The sequence below is a fragment of the Filicampus tigris genome, chromosome 9, assembly GCF_054856515.1.
Source record: "Filicampus tigris isolate MCC_2025a chromosome 9, RoL_Ftig_1.0, whole genome shotgun sequence".
Taxonomy (NCBI): Eukaryota; Metazoa; Chordata; class Actinopteri; order Syngnathiformes; family Syngnathidae; genus Filicampus; species Filicampus tigris.
In genome coordinates, this window is record NC_141225.1 from 3718801 (window position 1) to 3736333 (window position 17533).

The following is a 17533-nucleotide window of genomic DNA, read 5'->3' on the forward strand; positions in this document are numbered from 1 at the left end:
TTGGAAAACTCAACGTACAGGTAGTCCTCATATTATGACGTATGCGACCTATGACGTTTCGATTTTTTTCCCAGCACCATAGTGACTACGTTTACATGCAGTCAAAATATTCGTGTTAAAGTCAAAATTCTGATTTCTGAAACATTCTGAATATCCCGTTTACATGATTGAGAGGAGAGAGTTGCTCCAGCATTTGAATAACCTACTGTGTGCGGCGACACACGGCGTTGTGACACAAATGGACGTCATTTCCGCTTTTTACTTTCAACTGTCAATAAAACACTTGATATTCATGTCACTCAACACATGAATGAAGCACCCAGTTTCCTCCTCGCTCGAAAAGTGTGCTTTTGTGCTGTGTCTCTGAGCTTGTTTACCTCTGCTTGTGTATTTGCGATGGGTTCGCGCTGAACAACTCTGTACAAAGACCAGCATTCCTCGCGGTGCGGTTGAGTATGCACAGAGTGTCTTGATCGTGTGTCTGCGCACCGGCAGTACCTTTGCCTTTTCCGCCCTCCTCTCCTCCCCCTCTTTCCACTTCTTAGCAGTAATGCTACGTACATCATCTTAGTATTTTCATTTTTTATACGAAGTATTTTGACGTAAATTTTGACTTTAACGGTGAAATCCTACATATGCAGAAATTTGTGTTACATCGCCAGTGTAGGAACAGAACTCGTTCGTAAAATGAGGACTCCCTGTATATATATTGTAACTATTGTGATTATGGCAATGCCGGGCACCTTACTAGTGATGGGCATGACAGTTATTTTCAGTGAACTGAATCAATAAAATCAGTTTCATCAAAAATACACGTTCAAAAGATTCGTTCACCGAATCGTTGGCCCCATAAAATCCCTCCTCCATCTGACGCCGGTTGCTGATTGGTTGTTTGCTTAGATTGACAACATGGGCGTGGCTGAGCTCAAATGAACGGAGAAAAGAACAAATTACTATGTTCTGTACCTGTTCTTTGCTTGAATAAAGGAATATAAAAAAGAACGAAACACTTGAGGAACGATCCATTCACTCATGTTCACTGAAAAGATTTGTTCTTTTTGAACAAATTGTTCAAGAACGACCCAACACTACACTTTACAGCATGACTCGATTTGGTGGGAGAAGACAGACCTGTCAGTGTTTCCTCCGGGCAGAGGCGGACGACGCGGCCGGCGGCGGACCGAAAAGTCTTCCCCGTCACGCTCAACCAAAACATGCCAGGAAGTGCGAGGCTTCACCATCGCTACAATCCACTTCATAAAGTGGATTTATTTGGTGTGACGGCAGGCAAATCTCGCTTGGTTCCAGACCCGGAAATGTATATTTAGCGCCTGACTGAATGATGTCATCGCTAGACAAGACCCATTTCTTTCATGCAGAAAGACAGTGAGTGTGGCTTGCCAGACGCACTGCACTCCCACAAAGGTCCCCTAATGGTCAGTGAGCCATCTACTGGAGAAACACGGGCACTGCAGGGACAAGATGAAATCATTGAATGATTCAGATTTTTTTTTTTTTTTACTTGGACAATTTTGGCGGGCCAGATTAAAAAGCCCACGTAGTCATAGTTTTCCCATGGCTGTTCTCAGACCTTCAATAATAGCTACGGCCCTGTGCTGAGCCAGCAATGATGTCAGCAGCAACCTAAATTTGATTCGCGGCTCGTGCATTGATGAAGAAGGCATGACTTGTGAATTCACCAGCGGCACTTCATATGTACATTGCGGTAATACTGTTTGCTTCAATTTGCTGCATGTGGGGTCTTCCACGATAGTTATGAGGTACCCGGGTTGGTTCTCGGATTCTCCGCTCCGCACTACCCTCTCTCTCACACACCTGTATGCATAGCGGATCCTTCCGATTCCCCACTCAAACACACTCACATTTCAGCATTTTACATTTTAAAACAGTAGTTTAGTGGGGCAACTCTATGCATAACCTAAACTTGAAATAATGCCATGTGCCGTCTACAACTGCAACTATTTTTGCTCGTTTTGAACATGTCCGAGCACTTTGACCCATGATTTAAATTTTCTAAATGTCTGTAAAAATTAGCGGGTGTAACGAGTAGGTCTGGAGTTGCTGAAACACCCTGCGGCTCTTAAGACGACATTGATCAAAGAAAAAAAAACGTATTGTTCATGCAGTACGGATCGAACCGTGATCACTGTATCGAACAGTTTGATACAGATACATATTGTTTCACCCCTAATAATTATATGTATAGTACGTACCGTATATTTCAGACTATATTTTAGATTAAGTCATACTTTTTTTTTAAAGTTTGGCGGGTCCTGCGACTTAAACTCAGGTGTAACTTGCATATTAAATTAAAATTAATGCATGGACTCAAACACAAAATACATGTTCCCTAAATGTACTGACGGCAGCAAAAGAGTTATGGTTGTATTAAAAACTTCCACTACTAACTATGGAAAAGATTTTCTTTATAGTATAAAATGGCTTACCTTAACTAGATCCCCACATCCCATTGTGGCTAAAGGTGTAAATAATAAATCCTCGTTGTAGTGGATGCTGCATGCTAAACTAGCGAGCTAGCTAGGGAGACAGCCTCTTCATTTGCTGCCGCGGCACACGACAATAAACTAATGACATACGCCACACGTGAGTTGCCATGACTACTTCTACTTGTTCTACTTCTTTTTCTAGTTCTCCTTCCATTTTTTCTTCTGTTTTCTTTTGGCATGCTGCATTAGCCTCAGCAAAGGTTAACTATTTACAGCACCTAAAGGCACAGTAATCGACCAGGATTCAACCTTTGGCCACAATGTGACGCAGGACTCTGGTAACTAATTAATTAATTAATAATAATAGTCCTGCTATTTCACTATTTTTTTAATTTGGTGTGTATACTGTTCATCACGATTTTGTTCTGCATCCCACTTATTTGGGATGTAATTTCACTGTTGAGCTCTAGTCGGTGGTACATTATTTTGTTTGACACGGTGTAAAAAAACATGGTCACAAAAAAACGAAAAATACAAGTACAATTTAACCTCCATATAACAGCCATAAACCAATGGACTACTGTGTCATGCTGGAACTCTAAATGCCTGCACGCAGCAAACAAAGTCAGTTAATTCCAGAAATGCCTGGTTTTTGTTTGGTTTATCATAATAATAATAATAATACTAATAATATGGTAATAATAATAATAATAATAATAATAATAGTACCAATAATAATAATAATGCAACACATTGATATACAGTACCACTTTTCTAATAAGCAATCATGTTCCCAGAGTTTACCAGTGAAGAGAGATGATTTACAGTATCCTGAAGTTCAATATCCTGCATGTTTACTGGCTGCCCTATCAACAACTAATTAGGCTAAAGGACTTGTTTTTGAAGAGGAGGAATTCTTTGTTTTGTTTATTTTCTCTCTGGAGATTGTGGCCACTAACTAAGCCTCGTTCTAGGAGAGGGGCAAGGATCTGTTTGTATGAATACAAGTCTGAACTGGGCACTTGCCCTAAGCCATATCAGTTTGCTAATAGAAGAGTTCCAGAGACATCACATGGTGCTTAGTCAGAACTTGGATCAGGTGGTTGGGAAGATCTGAAGATCGTGACTACTGCCACTGTTCTAACTGATAGAGAGGTACAAATGTGAATGTCCTCCTTTGTCAGATGGTTTCATTCCTCAGGGAGGGAACTGGAATCTCTCCTGATGATGAACTGTCCCAGTTTCCTTACTGACTAATACTGTGTATTGTTTTTATTCCTAATAATTTGGGACTTTTCAATATTTGCTAAAAGTTTTCAAAAATGGATTCTGAGGTTTTTTGCAAATGAAGAAACAGAGGGAAACACTTTCCAGTGGCAGAGATAATACTGTAGTTTTAGCAGTTGATGTTGCAGGATAATGGTAATCACAAACACTAGCAGGACATACTACAGTGTGATGCTGTACCTCTCATCTTGCCTTTGCTCAAAAATGTGTATATATATATATATATATATATATATATATATATATATATATATATATATATATATATATATATATATATATATATATATATATATATATATATATATATATTAGCGAAATCCAAAATCATTTTAAATTCAAATACCATATTAGTTGGATGTCTTTGGTGTATCATTCAACAGTATTTTACAAGAATCATATTAGAATCAAAGAGAGCTTATAAGAACAAACTTTGAATATAGTTTTTTTTTTCCACATTAATTCCAAGGTTTTCCTCAAGTAATTCGTTTTCCAAGCTTCATAGAAAAATTAGAATTGAAAAATATGATTGCGATCAATTATGGGAAATTTTGCGAGTAATTAGTTTTAAAAAATGTAATCGCCTGACAGCACTAATATATATATATATATATATATATATATATATATATATATATATATATGAAGGGGTCCAACAACCATTATTAGCTGATTATTAGTGAATTATCCCCACTTATCCAAGAATTTTTGGGTGTAAAAAACTAACTTTTTTTTTCAATGCAACATCAGTTATTTGCAGATTTTTGCTATTTGCGGTCCACCCCAATCTCTATCCCGCAGGGTCCCACTGAATGCGTGTGTTTGTGTGTGTTTACATATATGTGCATATACTGTATTGGCATATTGACACAGACAGAGAGCCATCAATGTAAGCAAAATGTAAGCAAAAGACATTAACTCAAGGAGAAAGAGGCTGTAATACATACAGCATGTATTGTATCAGCTATGGGAGGAATGAATAAGCTGAGTGCTGCATTTCTTTGCCAGAAGGCAGGGAGTGTGTATGCGTGTGCCCGCGTGTGCTTGTGTGACAGAATGAAAGGAGGGGGGCTAAAGGCAGGGAAAGGAGAGGGTGAGACAGGTGAGGAAACAAGCAGCAAGAGGGAGAGGCATGCGGTCTGAAGGAGAAAGAGGGTGGCAGCAATGTGACTCCCGCCCCTTCTCCATCTTTTCAGCAGTTCTCCCCTTTCTGTTCCTTTCTGCATCTGTTATCTTTCTGTCCATCTGTTGGTGCTGTCTCCCATACTGTTTGTACATGAGTGATCCAAAGGAGGATGCTGAAGTTCCGTGTGGACAGGCGTGTCAGGTAGGTGGAGGCAAAATGGAGGTGGTAACACTGGGGGCTGGGGTTGAGACGGGATGTGGAAGAGGAGAAAGGGGCTGAGGGGAGGTTGATAGAGGAGTGGATGGCCAGGCGCTTGTAGGTCAGAGATGACTGCAATGCAGTACCAATCAGTAATATTGCACGATAAGGTGTTGTGTTTATCTACGGGTGCTGTGCATTGTGTGCTGTGATCTATACAAAACATCTTAGTAAATGAATTTGTAAATCATGTGGCTGCGTGTTGACATACTGTAGCTCAATCTCTTCCTCTAGTGGTTTGCATGTCACTGGCTTTGTCAAGGGTCCTGTGAGAGAGACTACTGTTTGTGTCTGTGTGGGTATGTGTGTATCTGGCTAGCTAGCTAGCTAGCTGGATAGATAGACAGACACCCACACTCAGAGTAGCCCTCAATTAATTGTTGAACTTTACTAATTCTCTGTCACTTCAGTTCTGAAATGTATTAACACTGTTCACCACTGAATGTCAGACACCACAGTGTAACATCAGCATTCCTGGCACTTAACAGGTAGAACACTGCAGGTGAAACATATGAGACATACATAAGGTTTGTCTTAGCCTTATCTTGAAGTCAAACTGCAGTAGCCCAGAGTTTTACTTGATTGCACACGTCACAGTCACGGTTTCATGTTTACAATGTGCAACACACATTTAAACCAACAGTTAACACACACATTCAAGGAACTACGGATAACATGAACTCACTTGAACAATAATGATTAACATCCATACTACGGAAAAAGTTCAGTATTGGATGCCGCAATGCATGTTAGGATGTGAAGAGCAGCCGATCTCAACAAAGGTACAAAAAAAGCATTTTTTCCCCTTCACAATAGGCATTAAAAGTCAGTTTAAAGTGCATTTGTTGTGCCCTGTGTCCTCCGTACATAGACCTGTTCGTTGTTAATAGCTGCTGCAAACATGTACGGTGACTTGGGCAAGCGACTGTTGTGGTGTCTGGTGGACTTGCCATGCAGGAGAGTTTTGTTTGGCTCCTTTACAAAGCAGAGGGAGCTGCCCAGTATTGCACAGTATCATACAGGAGAATTAATGAATCTGCCTATTTGAGAATATTGAATGCTATGCACGACAAGGAATAGGATAATATTCAAATCTTTGAGTGAGTTAATTTTTTTGTAAAAAGATCAAATGCACAAAATGCGTTCTTGCACTTAAAATGGATTTGTTGTTTAGCAGTTTTGTGCCAATTTTGAATGGTACCGTTTCTGCACAAGAGGTATTTGCCCTGGAAAATAAAATCACAGTATAGTTATTTTGTTGCTTGATTCAAACCCTTTGTTGTTGAATAGTGGATCTTTTTATGCATTCATTTCAGCATAAACTATACTAAGGTACTTGATGTCAATTGGTTAAAAAAATAATATAAAATAACATATTTTGTCCATATTAAAAATTGCATTATTTGTCACGTCTGTTTAAGAATTGTGCGATTTTATGTGGCCCCCTGGTAGTGCTGATGAAAAACTGTGGCCCCCTCCATCATGTAAGTTGCTCATCACTGATCAAGTGATAGTTTAGTGAGTGTGCTGTACTGTAATACATTAGACAATTATTTCTATTTACCAGTTTTCATCAGTCTTATTTTTCAATCTGTTTGGTGAGGGATTTGTGAGTTTCAGTGGTTGTGGTGTTGAGAGTCATGGTTAGGGAAAATTTTCAAATTAGCAGATGTACATTGAAATCTAGGCTGTCATTAAGACTTCTCTCACTTTCTTTTATGATAGCAGTGGTGTGATATGGGTGTGAGGCAGGCAGTATGATGAAGTGTGCTTTCAGTATGGATGACCTAATCAGTACATTTGCCCACGGTATGAACGATTTTATGTTTAACTGTATATGTGTAGTAAAAGTAACAAAGTTACATGGCAGGTTTTTCAATTTCGGCTCTGGTCATAAAATTATGTTTAAATGCCTAGTGTGTTTTTTTTAAAACGTGTACTATAACATGTATATATTTATTAATACATGTATCACAGCCTTTTATTGTGTTTGTTCTATTTATTGCATTGTTTGTAAAGTGCTTTGTTACAGCTCTAGCTGTTATGAAATGCGCTATATAAATAAAATTGTATTGTATTGTATTGTATTGTATTGTATTGTACAACGATTATAGTTCTAAACCATAATGGAAACTAGGCAACACATTGGCCAACTGGTTAGCATACCCGCAATATAGTTGGGACAAGCGGTTTGGAGAATGAATCAATAATGGGAACTCAGATCACATGGGCAATGGTGGATGTCTCCCTTGTTTTTCTGGGCTCTTGGCAACCAGTTTATAATGTGCATCACAGTGTCTTAACTTGGCTGTTTGGCTTTTTAAATTAAATGATATTGTGGGGAGGTTGGTGATATATAAAAAGCTCACGATACTTTATAAAAATCACGATATTGTAAAAAAAAAAAAAAAAGAGCTCATATGAAAAAAAACATCACAATACTCTATTTTTGTGAATAACATTATGTATAATAAGCATTCACAAAGAAATAGTCTTGGCCAGTCATGCGCTCCTATTGGCTCAGCAGCGCAAAGTATCATCGCCTATGTAGTTCGCAATGCTGTGTTTGGCTGAAGCGGGCTGATGGAGATGTTGAAAAATATTTGCTGGTATGATTGATTTATTGGACCTTGTATTGGTTAGAACATAGTTTTGTTCATGTGAGCAATAATCTGTTTAATTTGGTTGTGTGGGTGTGTCTATGGTTTCTGTAGAACATGAAATACAAATAAAATAAATGAGCAGTTGCATGTAAATGTCTCTAAACAATGCTAATTAGTTGTGGTCCTTTTATACATATAGTTCAAATAGTACAGTTAGCATTAACCTCAATGTATACAATTTAAAAAAATAAATAAATGTGTCTTCATTTATTTTCCAAAACACTTTTGCCCATTAAAAAAATCAAAAGTAAAAAATCAACTCCTCATGTGTAATATGGCCATTTAACTTAACGCAATAAGGCAGGATACATTCTTATTTTATAAATGGTACAGTGTATAAAATAAGGTATCTTGCATCAATTTTGAGCTGAATGTTTTATTAAAATTATTTAATGAGCAAGTCTTGTTTAGCTAGGTTTTTTTTCCATATTGAAACAGACCTCAAAGTGCAATTTAAGGCACACTCCCTTCCTTTAAACATGGAGAGCGCATTACAATGCAATGCCAAGCAATGTCCACAATATCGAAAAAGATAAAAAAAATAAAAAATAAAAAAAAGTAAGCCAAGGAACCACTGTTTGAACTAACAGCCGGGCACTTGTTGCTAATGCTAACAGGGAGCTGCTAGCTACTAATGCCGGACTTGATACAATGACGGTGTAATTAAGTAGCTGTTTGTTGTTGTTAGTAACTTAATATGATTTCGGGATGGTATTGTGTTGATGTCGGCCGCAAGCGTTATAATGGCAAAAAGGTAAGACGGACATCGAATACGGAAGTCAAGTTAGCCCTTACGCTACCACGCAAGCCAACTCCAAAGTAAATCTCCTACGGCTACTGCATTGGCATCAATGACGCAATATATTATTTGGTAAGCTTTATCTTGAAATTAGCCCTTGCTGAGGTGGCGTGTTCGTTGAGTATGTTTGCAGCTTCCTTTACATGTCTGAGTGTTGGGACAAGAGGCAGAAAAAAAATCCTGTATCATTGAAGAGGCACTTGATTGGGCTGAACATCAACACTTATATGATAGTTCTGTATGAAAAAAAATATGTCAGCACTAAAATGCACCTCCCTAAAATAATCTGTAGTGATTTATGGGCTTTTTTGTGATGACTAAACCTGCAAATTGGCCCGCCCACTGTTGGGGCTTGGTTTTCTTTCATTCGCCATCTCAGGCTGTGTACGTCATTGCAGGGAGGCAAGCATTGTTATCCGTGTTGTTCCTTGTTTTGGTTTGTCACGTTCTGTTGTCACCTACTGTCTGAAAGTGATTAAATGCCACTAAAATTCATTTGCGCATTCCTACTCTTGTCCATTTCAAACTGTGAAAATATAAAAGCTGGCGGCACAATATTAATTTTTATTAACATCAAACGTGTGCTTCTCTGAGGAAAAGCCACTATCACCTTGACAAAATCCCAAATAATATTGTGCTTTTTTTCTTTTTAAATTACCTGTTAGAGTGGACAATACCAGGAATGTGCATATGTCACAGTTGACATTGAGCGATGCAAACGCTTTCTTAATTTCCCATAGGCAGCCAAGCAGCTGTTGGCTCCCACTAGCTCCCGCGGCTAGTCGAGGCAGGATTAGCTTTCAATTGCTAACAGTCAGAGTTAGCAGAAGGAGATCTTATTCTTACCATCCATCGATGAGTGAGCTCGTGTCTTGGACGAGCTGCCTGCTAATGCACTCGCCGCCCGCTCATGCACTCGCTGCCACTGGTCAGCCAGTAGCCGGCGTTCTGCCAGAGATTCCGATTGTGATCAGATGTGTGTGATCCCTAATTAGTGGCCGATTCGAGAAAATGGATGGCGGTATAAACTTTGAAAAGACATGGGGCTCCGTTTCACGGAGATCCCACGTCTAGGCAGCCAAGATTTTCCATGTCTACCTTTAGCCGTGTTTGCCACGGCTGGTCAGCCAGCCTGCAGCACCGTGTTTGCTACAGAGGTCTCGTTGTGGCGAACGCTTTAATTCTGGTACAGCGGCGTCGCCATGCGAGTGGGCTGGCCTGTGTGCATCAATTTCGGATAAATAGAAGCCCCGGAATTTGGCTTGTCGAAATGTTAAAGTTGGACTTTAAGCGCACTGGACCATGCGCAGAGGTGGACCTCAGAGAAAAAGTAAGTCAAGCTAACACTTTAAATGTAATCTATAACAACCTATGAGCAATTCAGCTAACGAAAAAGCTTCTCGTAACGCAATGTGTTTGAGTATCTAGGTGACATGAATTAACGTATGTGACAAGTGCACCTCAGCTGCATGTAGGCTGCTCATTTCTTGCTCTTTTTGGTCAGACATGGAAAGGCTAATCATTGTGTGATGTTTTCAGAGGTTGAAGTGGGCCTAAATAGAGATGTCCACATGTATTGGGGCCGATTGATCCCCGTTATTTTGGCAATATTAGCAACGTTACTTACAACGACTTTGAATGGCAAAATATAATCGTCCCAGCCGTGACGTGACACAAGGCATGGAGAGATGGGTGGGGGTGTGGTCAAATTGCTCATTTCTTGTAGGCGTTCCTCAACATATTAGTTTTGTACTGAATTCTCCAAAACAATTTGATAAAAGTTCAAATGCAAGCTAATATCATTTTCCATTTGCTCTCTAATCCCTTTAATTTGGGGATTCGTTCCACCCTAAATTATCAAAATGCTCCCATACATGCGACTTACGTGATCCATGAGGGTTTTCAACTTCCATGCAGTTTTTTTTCACCAACCATTCCGCGGTTCATTCCCGGCCTGAACCGTGATGCTTTTTATACGTACGGATCACGGAAGAAAGATGATCCGTTTTACCACTAGTGACTTGGGTCTTTCTTTTCTCCTCTTGCTTTGGGGGGGGAAACATACCGGATGAGAACGCTTGGCCTCTCCCGCTCTGTAATCCACTCAATTTCACATGCAGGAAGAAGAGCTCTGAAGCCGCTTCCTTATTCTTTTTCTACTGTCGGTAGAGAGGCATAGCATTGCACGCCACAGCGCCTCCTACCTTCCCAGGCGGTGTGTAACATAAGGATGTGTACATGTGGCGAACATCTGTGTTTTTACTTTTTGGCAATCTGCCGCGGGTCGGACCAACATGCTTGGTGGGCCTGATCTGGCCCGCGGGCTGCCAGTGGAATAGCGCTGAGCTACAGACTCCACACTGCAAAGCCGGGAGCTAAGTTTCGAGCCCCTATCTCACCATACTGATTCGACACAATTTCATTCAGAATTATGCTGTAGCATTGTATTATTTTTCTCAGGAGTGGAGCTGGCTTGTTTGGTTTAACATCTGGCAGTTGTTATTAGCTGTTTGTACTCACTGAAAAGACAGAGACTTGTGCGTGTTTATCCACCCATCTACTTAATCAGCAGATGCCTCTATATAGGTTTGTAGGTTAACCAGCACACACACGTACACTCGCATACACACCCCCACACATACACAGGCACACACACAGTCACATTTTCTAACTTTATATTTAATAAAAATATTTCTCTTATTCAAGAAGAGTGGTGGCCTAGATTAGGGCTGGGAAAAGAGTCAACCAGTTTGACCAAGTCAATCCAAAAATCAATCAAAACGCAAAATGTTTTGCCTAAAGGCTAAGGGCTGGACAATATATTGAAAAAATATCGATACTGGCCAGTTCGACCAACTAAAATGCGGATTGCCATCCAATAGTTGAACATTATCAAGGGTAATTAAAAGTATTTAGCAAAGAACCTACTGAGCTTGCTTATTTTGCCACATGAAGAAAAAGTATTTCTTGCATTTGCTTAAATTAATGACATTTCCTTAGGCACATGTTAATTATCGCAATAATATTGTTATCGCTAAAGTCAACATTTAGATTGCATATCGCATGTTATTCCAATATCGTCCAGCCCTAATTAGCACCTTCTCTTGGTGGAAAGTTCACACTGCCATCAGTGAGATTTTCCCTGTTACGGACACGTCTCGTTGCCACTGTAATGGTATGTTTAGCTTAGTTTTTACATCGGATGCCCTTCTTAATGCATCCCATTCATTTTTATCCAAGTTTGGTACCAATGGTAGCTGGGAATTGGGGTCTAGCATTCCCACTAAGATGTTCTCATTTGTGACCGGGATTCGAACCATAGTCCTTTATGTCGAAGGCAGCAATCCATTGCATCATGTTTTTAACCCACCATAACCAGTAACAACAGTTACCCTAGCATTGCTATTCGGAAGGTACCGCATGGTGTTTGTACACAGATATTATGTTAAGATCTGAAGAAAAATGACCCGATTATTCGATGGAGGAGTCGTTCGGATAACCGATTCTAAAATGATTGAGCCATAGCCTAGATTAAGTCAATGTGTATCATTTGACAATTGTATAAAATATTCAAACATACATGAATTTTACAATGAAAGCTATGTACATAAATTAACATTTTGTTATTTCACTCACAGAGCTTTTTGTATTTGCCTGTCAGACGTAGTCTGACTGCATTCCTGCAAACTTATGGTGCTGTGTTATGGTCCTATTGGTTGTCTTGACTCTTTGGTTGTATTACATTTCCTGTACCTTTTCACATGGGCTGCCTTTTACGTTTCTGTTATTGGGTTTTCAATTTCAAACTTACAAATGGCAACAATATCATGTAAAAAATGTTTTGAAAACAAGTCTGAGTGCAAATGAGTGCATCTATCTACAGTTTTACAGTCTTAGTTCATTAACCGTAACATCATTTATTGTTTTAATACATTATCACTGGAAGAGATATGTAGCCAATTAAATTGGCTTATGGGTCACTTTTTTTTTTTTTTTTACTTGAAAAAATCTGTGGAATGTGTATGTGTTTGAGCTTTATATATGTATCTAAATGTGTTAGGAAAATCGAAGCAGTGATGTACACTATGTGTGTTAGGAGGCCACAGCATGCCTCATACAGAAATTGACCAGATGCCACATCAAGACCCACTTAGCGCACACACCAGCGCGTGCACACACACTGCACTCTATCCCCATCCACAGTCTGACTAGTGCTGCTTTCATCTCTGTTTGAATGGCTTTTGCCATATTGATCAGGTCTGAGAGTTTGGTATTAACCATATTTACCACACATTTCAAGACTGTCCAGAGGAAGATATTAGTAAAATACTCATTTTTAATTTTAATATCATGAATCTGTCTGTTTGCAGTCAACATGACACCAGTAGACCAGCTGGACCAGTAATGAACACAATCCAGCTGCAAGGATCTGCGCCAATACAAAACAATCTGCAGTGAGTAAACACACTCTATACATAGTTACACTTCTCAGCATGCTAATTCCTTCACAGTGTTGAAGCTCTTCACACGCAAAGCTTTCTCCAAGCGATTTGGATAAGAGGTGAGCAATAACTGGACAATAAATTACACTGGGAAGCTGCATTCCACCTCTCTATTCAACTAGCTGCTTTACACCGGATGCTGAAGGAATAAACAACAGTAACAAGCTCTTCATCAACTGTCTTGTGAGAATAGTCGCTCCACGGTGCATTGAACTCTGCGTAATCAGTGAAGTAATGTCATGTTGTACATACATACATACATACTGTAGTTCACTGGCAAGCTAAATGTGACTCATTTCTGCTGCATTTGCTACCGGTTCGAAAGTATGACAGACTTAGATGTGAGTGTCATGAAGGCCTTGGCTTGAGGGACATATTTTTGTGGTAGTCCAGCACAACCACAAGCATTAACAAGAATTCCAGTTAGCGCAAAATATAGGACAGTGACATTTATTATGGGCGGCACGGTGGTCGACTGGTTAGCACGTGCGCCGCACAGTTCAGAGGTCGTGGGTTCGATCCCGGCTCCGGCCTCCCTGTGTGGAGTTTGCATGTTCTCCCCGTGCCTGCGTGGGTTTTCTCCGGGTACTCCGGTTTCCTCCCGCATTCCAAAAACATGCATGGTAAGTTGATTGGACTCTCTAAATTGCCCCTAGGTGTGATTGTGAGTGCGGATGTTTGTCTCTGTGTGCCCTGCGATTGGCTGGCAACCAATTCAGGGTGTCCCCCGCATACTGCCCGAAGACAGCTGGGATAGGATCCAGCACGCCCCGCGACCCTTGTGAGGATAAGCGGTATCGATGATGGATGGATGGATGGACATTTATCATCAGCGTGCCTCATAAAAAAAAAAAACAACAACAATTCTGTAACGATTGACCTAAAGCCACAGGTTTGAGATCCCTGCACACGAAAGAGCACTCGCCAGCTGCAAATAAGCAAGACTTGGATTGACGTCTCTCATCAATTGTGCAAACACTATCATGAAAGAGGAATCTTGCAACTTGAGATGTTGCTGCATACTATTTGAAAAAGCCCTGCGATTGGCTGGCAACCAATTCAGGGTGTCCCCCGCCTACTGCCCAAAGACAGCTGGGATAGGCTCCAGCACGCCCCGCAACCCTTGTGAGGAGATAAGCGGTATAGATAATGGATGGATGAATGAAATAAAATGACAAACTGAATAATATGAAGTTCAGCTCTTCCTTAGACAACCACAATTATGCCATTTTTAATATAATATATTATATATTATAATATAATATAATATAAAATATTACTCAAGACATGCTACACCTCGACATCACTGCTTTTTGTCTCTGTCAGGAGCTGTGATTTGATGATGAAAGGGAAAGTGAACACTGCTGCTGAGAAGATTAATCACACTAAAAGTACAAACATGGTGTCAGAAGTGTCTCAAGAAGTCCAATCTTGTGCACGGGTAAGAACTACACATTGAATACAGCACACTCAAACTACATAGCCCAAAAGTAAATATTTTATTGTTCTCAACATGTTTAGGCCATTTTTATGTCACAGTTGGTTGTGAATGTGCAGCATGGTGAACTGGTCGTTCACACATCAACCTCACATGTCTGAAGTTTGAATCTTGGTTTAAAGCGGAAGTCAACCCAAACATATTTTTTGGAGAACATGTTCTATGCAGGCCCACTAGTTGAAACACAGCATTCTGATTGATATTGTATTTGTGGAATATGAGTTAAGCAACAAAATCCACCCATGTTTAGCCATCTCTGGGGGCGGCCACTTTGCCACTTCTGTCGACTGAAAATGACATCACAAATGCTCAGGGCTCAGGCAACGACCAATCACAACTCAGCTTCAGAAAACAGGTCAGCTGTGATTGGTCGTTACCTGAGCCCTGGGCAACTGTGATGTCATTTTCAGTCGACAGAAATGACAAAATGGTCGCCCTCAGAGATTACTAAAAATAGGTGGATTTTGCTTTTTGCTGCTTAACTCATATTCCACAAACACAATATTCACCAGAATGCTGTGTTTCAACTAGTGAGCCTGCATAGAACATAAAAACTTACAAAAATATATTTGGGTTGACTCCCCCTTTGAACCTTCCTGTCTGGAGCTTGCATGTTCTCGCCATTCTGCCCCATCTCCAGGCGCTTTGTTTTTCTCCCAGATTTAACAAAACAACAACAAAAAACAACGTAATGATGACTCGAAATTGCCAGGTGTGAATGTGAGGTGCACGGTTGTTTGTCTCGATGTGGCCTGCCATTGGCTTGAGATCAGTCCGGAGTGTCTGCTGCCTGTCGCTTGAAGTCAGTTGGGATAGGCTCCAGCTCATCCCACAACTCAAATTAGATAAACGGTATAGAAAATGGATGGATGGTATTAGTTCTGAATTTACATGCTCACCCACTATCCTCCAGGAGATCCTGCGGCACCCTCAGCACCCCTACTTTGCTGTACTGTACAACACTCGTGACATTTAGTCGTGTCAATTGTTCTCCTGACTTGCAGACGTCTCGAACGCCAAGAAAGACAGCTACATTTGGGAAGCGCTCCAACTCCATGCGCAGGAATCCTAAAGCAGAAGTCAGCAAAGCAGGATGGCTGTACAAGCAGGTATCAGTTCAGTCAGTATTTAATTCATTGGTCATGTTTTGAGCAACCTGTGGGCCAGTGACGTATATCGTGATGTTCATGGCTGGTGAGAAACGTCTACTAAAGATGACGTCACGTCATTGCCATACGTAATAAATGAACCGTCTGCATGGCTGAATTACTCCTATCACATGTCAACGTTATGCTTCATGTTTTAAGTGGTATTAAATTCAAGTCAAATATAAAGATAACTATGTTACTCAAAACATTTGCAGATTCATGGACGGTTGTAGTAGTAGTAGTAGTAGTAGTAGTAGTAGTAGTAGTAGTAGTAGTCTCCCACCCAAGCACTCTCCCCGGCATGTGCGGAATGCATATTGGGTTTTCCCTGACGTATAGGTCGGATGTGTGCGGACGAGCGTTCATACCGCAGAGGCATTGCATACATATCCGATTTATATTCACATATGTAAGAGGCTAAAGTCGGATATGAAAAAATCTGAATTGTACTGTTCAAACTCCATGAAAAAAAATCTCTGATACGTGTCGCCTATGGACAAAAAAAAAAAATCATAATTTAGCTGCAGTGTAGCCTATAACAGTTACAGACAATGTGGGAATACCAGTTGTTGTATCTTAAAAGAGAAAACATTTCAATCCCACTTGCTACTAATGTAGCAGGGTAGGAAAATGACATATAAAAGTGGTCAGCAAAAATGTACAATGTTTAGCTATTTTCAAACCTATGTCCCTTCAGACAGGAAGGCAACAAGCAATCTCAAAAGGTCAGAGGCATATCAGTACCTACTCAGGGATAAAGTTGGTTGCATTTTGTTTAAAGAGGTTGGACATTCTCTTCCCTTAAGGCAGACAGGGGACCCAGGCAAACCCTTAATCTTATATCAACTACTTCCCAGCAACAGTCCAAAAGCACACGACTGTGTAGAAAAAGGTAAAACTGTATGTTGTTACCTGACAAATATTTATTCTCCCCCATACACATGAACTCATACCATGATGTGCTTTTGCCACTGTTCTCAATCTTTATGCGGCAGCCGTCGATTCTTCTCCGGTGGGTGTCATAACGCAAGCACAAATTTCGATTGCATTGTGGGCTTTTTGTCCACAAATTGAAAGGAGGATACAACCAATTTGAGGTGTTCTTTTCAAATGAAGATTCTCATCCCTATCCTTCTGTGTTTCACATCCCCTAGAATAAGCACTGGAAGCTGTATCGATTCTCACGACAACAACATTCTCTCTTCGTCCGGGGTACATTCAAAACATTTCTCTTGTAGCCACAGACTCAACTTCATCTGGTTGTTAGAATCAGAACCAGAATCACCTTTATTGGCCAAGTATGTAAAAAACACACAAGGAATTAGTGAACAAGAATAACATTTAGAACGTAACAGATAAGTCTTTACATTATATAATGGTACTATTTGTGGCGAACACTGACAGCTGTGCAAATGATGCAGACCGTCATCAAGCAAAAATAAAGTGACTAGTAGTGCAATAATTACAATATAATGACAGTTGTGCAGATGAGGCAGAGAATCGTCACACAAATGTGACCAGTGGTGCAGTAATAATCCAACATCGAGTGTGCAAGGATGCAGAAAGACCTTGAACACTTCAAAGTGTCCAGTTGTGTGGAATACTAATCAACAATTGTTACTGACCACAAATATGTAGAGAGCTGAACATACAGCAATCAATATTGTAATACTGTCACACAGGGGTGTGCAAAAACTTGCACGAAAACAAAACAGTTTCACCAATCCATCACTACCCTTTCCAACAGAGTGTTTGTCATAGGTTTTGCTTTGGTTATAATTACT

At 40.2% G+C, this 17533-nt stretch overlaps 1 protein-coding gene across 13 annotated transcripts in view; it reads left to right on the forward strand.

Moving 5' to 3' along the window:
* The window catches only part of plekha6 (pleckstrin homology domain containing A6), a 113466-nt gene that overhangs the window by 40394 nt on the left and 55539 nt on the right, over window positions 1-17533 (forward strand). For 4 of the 13 annotated variants that reach the window (XM_086039876.1, XM_086039879.1, XM_086039885.1 and 1 more), the window contains exons 1-4: window positions 4874-5082; window positions 12972-13055; window positions 14430-14544; window positions 15606-15710. In XM_086039876.1, the coding sequence (XP_085896002.1) occupies window positions 5051-5082; window positions 12972-13055; window positions 14430-14544; window positions 15606-15710 (336 nt within the window). In that variant the 5' untranslated portion in view covers window positions 4874-5050. Of the gene's footprint in view, window positions 1-4872; window positions 5083-12971; window positions 13056-14429; window positions 14545-15605; window positions 15711-17533 lie in introns of those variants that run through there. The other 9 variants (XM_086039887.1, XM_086039883.1, XM_086039886.1 and 6 more) reach the window with 4 other exon arrangements.